The following is a 12,788-nucleotide window of genomic DNA, read 5'->3' on the forward strand; positions in this document are numbered from 1 at the left end:
TCTAATACTTTAAACCGATGTCACAGGTGCTTATAAAATTATCAGGTGCAAATTTGGCAACCACTTTTGTAAAACATTTCCTAACAAATCCACTGCAAGTCTCACTACAAATTTCCCAATTCTTTATCACTCATCTTCAGTGTGACTACAATGTAAAGTATTAGAACAAAAGGATGCATAATTTTTATAGGCATTAAAAACACAGATTAAAAGAAGCAAAATCTTTCATGTTGATCAACACTATTGCACACGTTTCATCATGGATTGTGGGCCTCTTTTCTCCCATGCACTGACACATGACTGTAATAAGCTATACAACTCTATAGTAAACTTTAAATTATTAAAATAAACATTTGTTTTAATGTTGAAGGCTTTAATTGATGTTTCAAGTGTAATAATAATCCTCATATCTGTTTTCTTTGTTTCTCCTGCAGATATCTGCACAGAATTAAACTGGGTATTCCGTCCTCGACACCAACTGTTTTTATGTCTCCCTCTTTTTTTTAGTATTATATAAACACACAAACACAGACACACACATAAATATATTTTATATATATATATATATATATATATATATATATATATATATATATATATATATATATATATAGATAGATAGATAGATAGATAGATAGATAGATAGAAGGCTTCACTTTCTGCATATTAAATTTAATTTTAAAAGGAGTATTTTCCCCATTTGTGTCCATCAATCAATCTACGTATGTTACAAATGATAATGTTTTGAGAAAGATTCGCAAATGTATTAAAAACCAAAACTGAAATCTCTCATTTATATAATTCTTCAGATCTTTTGCTCTAAACTGTGTGTATTACACACACTAACTGTACTATCCATCTAAGATGGCTTGAAATCTAAGTAATTAACGCAGACTTCAGAGTTAACATTTGCAGGGCACTATCTATTGGAATATATTTTTTAATAAAATGTATTGCATTTGGGGCGGCACAGTGGTGCAGTGGATAGCGCTGCTGCCTCGCAGTTGGGAGACCTGGGGACCTGGGTTCGCTTCCCGGGTCCTCCCTGCGTGGAGTTTGCATGTTCTCCCCGTGTCTGCATGGGTTTTCTCCGGGCGCTCCGGTTTCCTCCCACAGTCCAAAGACATGCAGGTTAGGTGGATTGGCGATTCTAAATTGGCCCTAGTGTGTGCTTGGTATGTGGGTGTGTTTGTGTGTGTCCTGCGGTGGGTTGGCACCCTGCCTGGGATTGGTTCCTGCCTTGTGTTGGCTGGGATTGGCTCCAGCAGACCCCCGTGACCCTGTGTTTGGATTCAGCGGGTTGGAAAATGGATGGATGGATGTATTGCATTTGTCACTCCAACAGATGGCACATTACATCTGCTGTAATGACAAATGCAATGCACAAGTCTAAGTTTTATGCCACTTGGTATGGGATTCATTAAAGTTTGTGGTGTGCCATCTGTTGGGGTGACAGGGATTTAGCAACTGGATGGACACACAGATACACAGACAATTGTCCTTTTATGAAGGTGGATATTGTGAATGGATCAGTAACTTGTAAAACACTTTAGCACGGGAATTATTATTAAAAATTGCAAGTTTTCATCCCCGCCCCCCATGGTTTGCCAACTTTCTCTTGCCCACTAATCCCCTACAGGTCCCATCTACAACATGTGTATGACATTCAAAGCTCTGTACCATCAGAGCCACACATTAAGCAAATATTTGGTCACCTACCATTCCAGTATGTAAATCTTTATTATAAATTGGTCACTGAAATTATGTTTAGGTGCAAATGAAATTTCCTGCGGCAGATACAAAATGTTACACATTAGGACATAATGCTTTTCAATATCCAAAAATAAACTCACCCACAATGGCGCCCCATTACTTCTAACACAAATGTCCTCTGGTGACTAAAAGACAGAAAAACAGTCTTAAAAGAAAAAGGAACAGAAACCACAGTTAACTGTTGAACAATTAAGTGATTCCCCCATCCATGTCCCTCTAGTCCCTGTCTGCTGCAGGTGGTGCCACCAAGTGTACCCCCATTAGGCCAGCATTGCTTAAACTATGAAGAAGCATTAAATTGAGCACAGAGTTTTCTTTGGTGCCTGACTGAAGAGCTTTTTTATAGTCTTTTACAGTGTGGCACTTCTTTTGTCAAGCCAAATGCCAGCATGGTTTCAGTTTTTCACCCTTGGTACTTTTAAAATTTACTAATTTGAGATTCATTTAGTTTAAATAACATCATGGACAGGTATTATAATGTCCCAGTATTCTGCACATTACACTTTCCACCTACTTGATCGCGAATGTCCTGTACATTGCACCTTTAATACCTAATGGCATTTTAAATATCAGCACCCTCAAATTATTTTAAAATGCCTGGATGACATTCTACGCAGAACTTTGAGTGACGCATTTATGCATAACTTTGGCTATGTAAAAACAAACTGAGGATGTCAAATTAATTTCAACCCAAGCCACATTGTTCTTGCAGGTCACTTCTAGGATAATTCTTAATTATCCCTGGTAAAATCACTCTAGCAAAATTTCAGCCTCAGCGGCACACTAGTCAGCAAGAAGAGAAACAGAAGACTGTACCAATTACAACACAAAATAATGGAGTTCTGCACACCTTGACAATACAAGGAATCCAACGGGAAATACCTCCGCAAACTGCACCCCCACTAAGGCAGAAAGACTACATACAAAAGCAGTGCATTTTTGTAGCTATGAAAAGAGTCACTAAAATTTAGCAGACAAATTTTATGCTATAAAGAGTGGAAGTCTATGCAATGCCCCAAAAGGCTGTAGCCTATTGCAGAACAAGGTGCAAAATATAGGTTGGACTTCCCATGCAGCTGTCCCAGTGTGACATCTCCACTGGAGCTGAAAACTTCAGGAATAATAATTAGCTATAGTCCGGGAGACAACAAATACTGTACTATGTAGTAAACAACCACAGTTACCTGGAATTTGATTTGGCGATGGTTCATACAAGTAAAGCACCAAGAGACATTTGCATGCACCAGCATGAGGCATTCCTGGTAGTTGGTCTAAACAGATTTGCGACTTGTACTGAACATACATGTCTGTCAGGTACGTCTTTAATTCTTATGACATCTCTTTTTTCTAAATTGGATGGGAATGGCTAAGCACGAGTCTGAAAGCTCTCCATCCATTATAGCTAGAGCTGCTGTGTGATTGAAGGTACCAGTGCCAATCACACACTCACTGAAACGGGACGTTAAAAGAAAGAAAGCGTAGTTAATATGCTGTTCATGAATTTGCTCACGTTACATTATTGGAAACAGTTTGCTTTTATCTTTAAATAATTAAAACCATCTTTCATTTGCCTATCAGAAACAAATTTCAGTTCTAATGTACCTAGATATTAACAGATCTGTGATGAAATGTGCACTGAGACCTTATGGTGCTTGTCCACGGTCACTGCAGTACATTGGAGAGATGGCATACACTACACTAAACAAAGTCAGATTTATTCAAAAGGTGATCTTATGCGGTCTGTGCCTTAATAGTTGAACCCAAACAGAGGCACAAGGAAACCCAATATAAATTTTGAACTTAATGAATCTTATAAGTAGACCAGTGGTGGCCTGAGTAAATACCAAGGTGTTCTATCCAGTTCCCTGCTTCAGCCATATCAAGTGATACTGAAATGTGTTTTTCAGGACATACAAGTTTATATGTGTACTAATAATAAACACCCAACAAGAAAAATACAATTTACTCAGCCTATGAAACTGGAAATTCAAAACTTTACAACATGCCGGTTACCATTTCTGTATAGTGCCATAACTTGGCGCTGTTCTCAGCTGTGAAACCCAATTTTTTAGTTATTATCTTTCACTTCTAATGTCTAATTTGCATATATTCTCATGAAAAATTAGGTTTAATTTTTGTTTTGCATTCAACATACATATTATTTTACCACTCACAATTAAATAAGACACCCTCAAGGTTCAACAAAAACTAGAAGGCGCGTACCTCTGAGCAGTCGTCGTGATGGCATCAATGACCTCCATGATTCTATGCAATGCAGAGTCGGCACCAATGGTCATGTCAGTACCACAGAAGTCATTATCAATGGAGCCAACTAGACCCACGATATTCAGATGTCTGTACTGCTTTGCAACAGCTTCTGTAATTTTTCCTATTAAAGAGAGAAACACACAGCCATCATCAATCAGCTAAAGAAGTTGGACTTCTCAAGGGAAGAGGAGGGAATGGGTTAGCTTGGGTTGCCACTGAAAGCAACGTTTCTTTGGTGATGTGCTTGGGATCAAATTAAATTAAATTAAAGTGGCACCAGAGGCATTAGTCTCCAGCCAAGTGCGGCTCCACAACTTCTAGATTATAGTTCCTCTAAAAAGTATCCACCCCCTCGGAAGAGTTCACATTCTATTATAGAACACTGAAACACAGTGAATTTTCCTTTTTTGATACTGATCAACAGAAAAAGACTAATGTCAAAGTGAAAACAGATCTCTGTAAATTGGTCTTAGTTAATTACAAACACAAAACACAAGTGATTGTAGTATACGTGCCCCTCATCTGGAAGGTCCAGCACCTGGTCGCCTGCTGTCACTGCCTAACCTACACAATCAAGACAGAAAAACCACTCCAGGGAACTCTGTGACAAGCACAAGTCAAGGGATGGAGACAAGAAAACATCCAAGTCACTGAATATCCCTTGGACATTGAAGCATCTTCTTCTGTTGATCAGTGTCCAAACAGCCAAATTAAAATCCATTGTGATTCAATGTCGCATTATTATAAAATGTGAAAACTTCTAAGGAGGTGAACACTTTTAATAGGCATTGTTCCTTCCCAGCATTAAAAGGAAGTCTAAGAATACAATTAGGTCCACAGTAGATCCACAAACACCAGGCCAGTAATCTTTTGCTGTGCTCATGTGATCTTTAGAACTTTCTGACTTACTATTTCTGATATTTCACGTTTCCACTTCATTGCATTTCCAGTCGTCGTTTTGGGAGAAACACAAGGTCACTGTTAATCTTCTACTTGGTCCCCAAAGAATGCAATTAAAGATTTATTTTAACTGCAAATGAAATGCAAACTAAACACATCAATCACCATTTCTGGCTTACTTGCTGGTTATTTATTTATTTAATGAATAAGTGGAAAGTTCATCAGCTAATTCAGACAGCACTATTTCTATGAATTCCTCCACTGGGAGCTACCACTGCAAAGGGAGCTCAAGTGAAATTTCCTACTAAGATACATGTATTTTATACTCTCTCTGTCCCACAGTAGATCAAATGCAGCATTTATGTCAGCAGACAGAACGTTTACATCACACAATTGCTCAAATGTAGCATAGGTGACAGTCTTGGGACATTTTCTTTGGCATATGGGAATCTCCTGAAGACAAAGCCACATAAACAAATTTTCAGAGCCCAGATTTCCAGTATGGTATTGGAGGTCGCCTGACTCCATCCTGGCAGTAATCTACGAAAACACAATACACTATGGTAGATGGGGCACCAAATCTGTAGTAGTCCAAACATCACCATTTTGTGTATTTACATAGTAGAAGCACTATTTTGTACCTAATCAAAAATCCTAAAAATACCATTTAAATACACAAAACAGTGTTGTTCCTAACTCGATATGAGACATGTATCAAAAAAGGAAACAAAAAGAAATTGTGTATTTATTAAAAAGGTCAAATACAAATGATAAAATCTCTGAAGTAAACTGTTAATATTTTAGCTAATATTTTACAGTTTTTGATTAGTTATAGTATAATTATTAAAATACAGAAACTTCAAAAGTTAGGTAGCCAGCAACACAAACACCATGAAAACTCAGGAGGCCTGTTTAAAAGGATAAACAAATATAGCTAGTGTTTAAAATTTTAAAATAGAAGTTATAAATGAAGTATAAAGACACAAAAGCAGTTTTCTCCAATACTTTATTTTAGGAGATGGTCAGGTTACTTTTATAAGCCTGCTTGATAGAAATGAGCAATGGTTTACTGCCAACTCTGCAAAATAAAGAGTGATTCCTATTGTGACGAACGGCCGGGTTCCATGCCCAGCCGGGACGCCCCTGCTGTGTATGTTCCGGGGGAGCAGCCACAGACAGCTCAATACCTCCCCCGGGGCGGTTGGTGGCAGCCTCCCTGGCCGACGCTGATTGCCCAACCTCCCGCAGGGCTCCATGGGAGATGGAGTCCTCCACAGCTTGGTTGGGGCCTGGGGTGGCTGCTAGGGGGGGCTGTCTCCTTCCAACAGCCCGGCTGGACGATTCTACAGCCCCACCTGGGAGTGCAATTAGGACCAGGTGGTCAAGCACCTGGAACGCTTCCGGGTGGGTTATAAAAAGGGCCAGCCACCACCACTCGAAAGCCAGAGTCAGGAGGAGGAGGACTAAGCCTGAGGAGGAGTGGTGGTGCCAGAAGGATTGTTGTGATTATTGTGAGTGTTTTGGAACTGTGTTGGGCCTGTGGGACATGGGGAAGTCGTGCCCCACGGCTGAAGAAAAATGAAAGTGTGTTTATTTAAGTACGTGCCTCTGCGTCAGTCTGTGTCGGGTATAGCGCCTTTCACACTATCTTAGTGTGCAAACACATCTAGTCACATCTTGTTGTCTTTTACTATGCCTTCAGCTTCTTGTATTCCTCGTTCATTTTCTGAACTGTATTATTCATAAGCTAAGCTCCAGCAGTGTTAAGGGCGCGGTAGGAACCAAACCCTGATAGGGTGTCATTACATGACTACAGCGCATATTCACGCATACACATCCTCGCTTTTAGTGATTCTAATCAGCCTGCTCTGTGCATCATTCAGATGGGAGGGCAAAATCTGAATATCCAGAAAAAAACCCAAACAGATATGAGCAAATTGGATAACACTGACCAGGCCTGAATGTGAACCCAAGACTCTGGAAGTGTTAGACAGCAGTGCTAACTACTGCCACACAATGCTGCCCCGTCTCAGAATTATTTTTATATAGCGCTCTTTTCATGTGATACCATGTTCAGGATTGGCTTGTGCCTTAGGCTTAATATTGCTGGGGTGTGATCCAGCCTCCTGGGAACCTGATTTGGAATGAGCAGGTGCATTAAATTAATGAAATTATAAATAATACTAGTCATTTAGCCCGTTACAATAACGGCCGCTAGAACAGTAGTGCATAAACATTAGTAGGAACAGTCTATAAAAAAGCGCTATATAAATGTAATGAATTATTATTATTATTATTATATTAAATGGCAAGGGACTTTGACCTCATTCTTTTTGTTGGTCGTATTTTTCTTTCTTTCAGCCTCTCTTTTGTTGATGTTTACTTGCTAAGCTGACCGTTCTTCGTGGGCTGCCGCCGTGTATTGTGTGTCTTTAATTTTCTGTGACAGTAATACTGTCTTGTACGTCCGCTGGCTTGTACGTCCGTAATATACCTTTAATTTCTCTGGCGGAAATACAGGCGTGCGCGTTGGTAATATGCCTTTAATCTCCTCCGACAGTAATACTGGCTTGTATGTGGCTGTAATATGAGTCACTGTATTGTGTACCTTTAATTTCCTCTCACAGTAATACTGGTTTGTATTTCCGTAAAACGCTTGTAACTTTCTCTGACAGTAATATTGCGCATCGCACCGTGCCCCGCGCATGCGCACTTCACCAGAAGACACACACACACGGACACCTGGACACACACAGGGATTTTATTAAAGAGGATAACAGTCTAAGAAACATATTAAATGGCTATGAAAATGAATGGATGCTCTGGCTCCTTTATAAAAGCTTTAAACTTCATATACATAATGTATGGGGAAAAAAACTAAAAAAATGGAGATAAAAGACAGTTCTTCCTGATCAAAGACAAGGTCAGAAAACAACAACAAAAGTTAAAATAGGAGTTGTAAGGTGACAAAGTGAATAGCACCGCTGCATCACAGCTCTAGAGTCCTGGGTTCAAATCCTAAACTGGTCACAGCCTGTGAAGTGTTTTCATGCTCCTCCTGCATCTGTGTAGCTTTGTTTCCCCTCACATCCTAAAGAAGTGTGTTTTAGGTCAACTGGAAACTCCATAATTGACTCCACTGGGTGTGTGCATGAATGTGACCTGTCATGGTCTCTTCACCTTGTCTACAGGGCTACACGATATGGAAAAAAATGTTATCACAATCATTTTTTTCATATCAATTGATATCAATATATATCACAATATAAATCAAATCACTACTTCTGTCAAGCTTAAAGGTTATTTCTTACTCCTGAGATATGAAGATAATATGTAATTCAAAATTAACCTTATTAATTTTCTGTAAGAAGCTGAACATGACAAATGTACTGCAGAACATTATTAAACTGTATTTCAAATAAATAAAACCAGTATATATAATAAACTAAAATCTTACTTCTGATCCGTCAAAAAATACGTGTTACAGGAGAATACTAACAAATTGAGCAACTAAATTCTTTTCTCAATTACTAATAAATAAAATAGATAATGCAAAATAAAAAAGTCTCAATTCTGACCAGTCAAAAGAGTTCAAGTTTCACAGGAAAACTCACTAAATTTGTTGGTCAACTCCAAATAAATAAAATAAAATCTTAATTCTTAACTTCTGAAATCTTAAAACTAAAATCAAAAAGCTTTCAAGTTTTACAGGAAAACACAAATTAAACTATATGTTCAGTTCCAAATAAGTAAAATACGTATTAATACAAAATAAAATCTCAAAAAAACTACCTCTATACGGTATCCTTTACTTTGCATAGATTCAAACTGTTTTAAATGGTTGGGAAACAAACCCACAAATAAATAGACAAAACATATTCCATATATATCCTCAGTACAAATTCAAGAAGCTTTGAAATGTAAATAAAGGATAACAAACAAAACTGACATATTCCCTCAGTTGTGGTCAGCTTATGCACCAAGGCAGAGGTCTACACTGTGGGACTTGTGGGACACATGCGATTCAGGACCGAGTTGCAGTATTAAAGGCAGGAGCAGGCAGTCAACACCCATGTGCTGGTGGGATCTAGAGTCTGGAATACTAAAATTAAATTTAAAACAGAATGTACATTCATTCTCTGTAATAAAAGGTGTCATTTTGCTTGGCTTTTCTCTGTATATATAGAAATCATATAATTTATCTGCCTAAGCAGTTAGGACACATGCATATAGTGCCTGTACACAGCCATCTCAAGATTGCAGAGCTCAGAGACAGCCTTACATCTATATCAGTGGAATCAGCATTAAAAAAGAGGAGTACAAGACTGCAAAACTCAGTAAAGGGAAGTCTGATGTTTGGCAGTTGTTTTCAATTGTTATCGAAGGCGACAGCAACCAAGTGCCATTTGCTTGCTGTAATAAATGTGCTACCATATAGTGGGCACATGTAAGGCACCTCAGGTTTAAGGTGCCACCCGTGTGCCGTAGTGAAGGGAAAAACTAAACTGTCATTGTTACCAAACTTGTCAAAAGTAACAACTAATGCTAAAAGCATAACACAGGATAAATGTGTGGATTTTGTTTACAAGGATATACGGCTGTTTCACCAGTGTCTGGTGAAAGCTATATTCAACTTGAGCAGTACATAGTTGACACAGCAGTCAAAACTGGAAAGTCTAAAGTTTAAAGAGATACTATCCCATCCGATGACTGTATCGCGGCATGTGGTAGAAAAAGCCAAAAATTGAGAAAGGATATATGACATGCTAGAGGCTGTTAATAATAATAATAATTCTTTGCATTTATATAGCGTTTTTCTCACTACTCAAAGCGCTCAGCAATTGCAGGTTAAGGGCCTTGCTTAAGGGCCCAACAGAGCAGAATAATTATGTGTGGCTGTGACAACTGATACTTGGACCAAAAACTTTGAGAAAACCGCATTTATATCTACTGTTGTCTGTCAAAACATGCATGGAATGAGTGGTATCAACTTTCTATCGACCAAGTCTTATATTTCTATTGAGGAAAATGTATTTCACAATAATAACCTTTATCATTTCATCACCCAGCCATACTTCTCCATGGCTCATTTCTTATTCCTGAACTGATGGAGTGACAGACAAACAGAGAGGGGGGCTATTTCCTTCTAAAGCATTACCAATGCACACCCATGCCAGGCACATATCCACTTTAGTTTCCACACACCTGTTTTGACCAGTTCTTCCAGCAGCCCACTCCATTCTGTCCTGAAGATGTTGGCCCCTGTGAGGCTGCCATCCCCACCACATACACAGAGGTTGGTTATCCTTCGCTGGACCAGGTTGTAAGCTGCAGACAGCCTCCCCTCACGAGTCATAAACTCTTTACAACGGGCACTACCAATGATTGTGCCACCCTAAAATAAAAAAGGCAGAAGCTTGACTTCTATGAATGTTAAACCACAAAATACATTTAGGCCAAGTGGCTCCAGTCACCTTTAGGTTCTTAAGGCATGAAAGACACTCTTTTGCCATTTACCATAATAAAAAAGTACAGTGATCCCTCGCTATATCACGCTTTGACTTTCGTGGCTTCACTCTATCGCGATTTTTTCTCATACATGCTTACGTCACTACGCGTGCGCTTTCTGAGAACTTTTATCTAAGCCCCACAATGGCTCCTAAACGTGCTGCTTTTTCTAAGCCTTCTGACAATGAAACTAAGCGCCGCAGGAAGATGCTTACCATCCAGGAGAAGGTGAAACTCTTGGATATGATTAAAGATGTCAATACCATACAAAAGCCTCCTCACGCATATGAAAAGACAGCGCCAGCAACTGCCTATCAAGATGTTCTTCAGCCGCGCACCCAGACACCCACTGCCTACTCCTAGTACTCCTTCAGCGGAAGAAGACAACAACGCACCTGCTGAAGATACTGCACCACCTTGTCACGCTTGGGTCACAGATTTGCACAGAGACACAGGAGGTTGTAGAAAAAAAAGAACTTTATTCAAAGCACTGCAAACAAACATTTGTCTCTTTTCAAAAGTTTAAACGTGCTCCATGACAAGTCAGAGATGACAGTTCCGCCAGGAGCAGAGAATGTCAGAGAGAGAGAGAGAGAGAAACAAAACAACCAATTCCAAAGCTGAGAGGCGCTGCACAATACTTTTAAGTAAGCGGAGTACCGCGTGAGAGGTTTATCGCGCGTTATAGTGCAAGTAAGAAGGGTAAGGAGCAATGTGAAGGTTGACTGTCAGCTGTTTCAGGGGTTTTCCCAGGGGCGTCTGTGTCCTCTGAGGGTACGATCAGCGCTCCAGCTTATAACCTGAAGACTCTCCTACTGAGCTCGTGCCTTCATAGGTTAGTGGTTGTGTGTAAGAACTGTGTGTGTGTGTAATTAAATGTACAGTACAATAATAATATAATATTTGTGACGTCTAATATGTCTTATTTTCTCTTATTTTGTCTAATATATTGGGTAATACGAGTGTAATGGTGACTAAAGGGTGTTATTTCATGTCTAGAGGGCTCTAATAATGTTAAAAAACGTATTTAGAAGGTCGTAAAAGGGTTTTCTATACTCTAACTGCGAAAATATTCGATTTATTTATTTATAATCCTACTTCACAAAAATTAATTCATCGAGGTAGAGTCTGGAACGGATTAACCGTGATAAACGAGGGTTCACTGTAATGCTAACTATAAAATACCTAACTAATTAAATTAAACTTGAGTAAATTAATCATAAGACATATTTAAACGGTCAAATAGTCGGTAAGCACGAAGACAATACTACAGACATTTATAAGAAATGGTTTGGCTCATCAACAAGTGAATGTGCTGTGTGATATATACAGTAGGGCATACAACGTGTTCTAACCAGAGGCAGCATGGCTTTGTGGTAAAGACTCTGGACCATCAACCACAAGGCTGCTGATTCAATCCCTACCTCTGACTTGCTGTGTGACTCGCACAGCTGTTAAAGGAAAACTCCACTACTTTGTAGTGTGGGCCAAGAAAAAGATTTAATTTCATATTTTCTTGGAGTAAATACATAAGAGAGATTTTCATAAACAGGATCGATAGATAACCAGTGCTGGACAGTGGCACATTCCACATGTCTTTAATACTACTAACTCAAAAATATGCAGAATGAATATATTTTTGCTAAAAACTTTTGTTAAATAGTTTTTCCCAAATTATCAGCCTGTGTATGTCAACATGAAACTCAAAAACTCATGGGAGGGACTTTTTGAGTTGAAGACAGGACACTTGACCAATGAATGACAGAGAGAGGTTGGTCTTCAAGTCAAAGAGTTCTTCCCATGAGTCTTTGAGTTTAGTGTTTACATGGTCCCTAGCAATTCAGGAATTAACTATTTAATAACATTTTAGCAAAAATGGCACATTTACAGCAGACACATCAGATGCACGCCCTTTAATGATGAACTTGGAATTTCTAAATTTAAAATCGCCACTTTGCATAGGAAATCTGGGCATACTCCTAGTTGATGTGCACAGTCACATCTTTGAGCATGTACAAGAGCCACAAGATTCCCAAATCAAGAAAAGCACGTATGTCCAAAAAGCACGTATGACTCAAAACAGTAACAAATTGAGTTATTTGTCATATTCCTCAATAATTATTGCCTGCTGCATGTATGTGTTTCAGTACTCTAATTACAGCTAGTGAGAGCAAGGCTGAGTACACATGTAGAGTGCAGTCGAGTGACAAGAACTAAACAGATGTTATAAGAATACATTTACTTTTAATCAGATTAAAGTTCAGGAAGTTTAGTACTAAAACTTTAGCAAAGGCAGCGTGGTACCGAGGTGTCATTCCTGCTTTAGAGAGACAGGATCT

The 12,788-nt window shown here is 38.9% G+C and overlaps 1 protein-coding gene across 2 annotated transcripts in view; it reads right to left on the reverse strand.

Moving 5' to 3' along the window:
• The window catches only part of LOC114656090 (ATP-dependent 6-phosphofructokinase, liver type-like), an 88,884-nt gene that overhangs the window by 40,438 nt on the left and 35,658 nt on the right, over positions 1 to 12,788 (reverse strand). For both annotated transcript variants that reach the window (XR_007935698.1, XM_051931373.1), the window contains exons 4-6: positions 10,147 to 10,336; positions 3,997 to 4,162; positions 1,854 to 1,898 (exon numbers count right to left, since the gene is read on the reverse strand). Coding sequence is in view for 1 of the 2 variants with exons in the window: in XM_051931373.1 (XP_051787333.1) it covers positions 1,854 to 1,898; positions 3,997 to 4,162; positions 10,147 to 10,336 (401 nt within the window). In the remaining variant the exon portion in view is untranslated. The remainder of the gene's footprint in view (positions 1 to 1,853; positions 1,899 to 3,996; positions 4,163 to 10,146; positions 10,337 to 12,788) is intronic.

The sequence above is a fragment of the Erpetoichthys calabaricus genome, chromosome 8, assembly GCF_900747795.2.
Source record: "Erpetoichthys calabaricus chromosome 8, fErpCal1.3, whole genome shotgun sequence".
Classification (NCBI taxonomy): domain Eukaryota; kingdom Metazoa; phylum Chordata; class Cladistia; order Polypteriformes; family Polypteridae; genus Erpetoichthys; species Erpetoichthys calabaricus.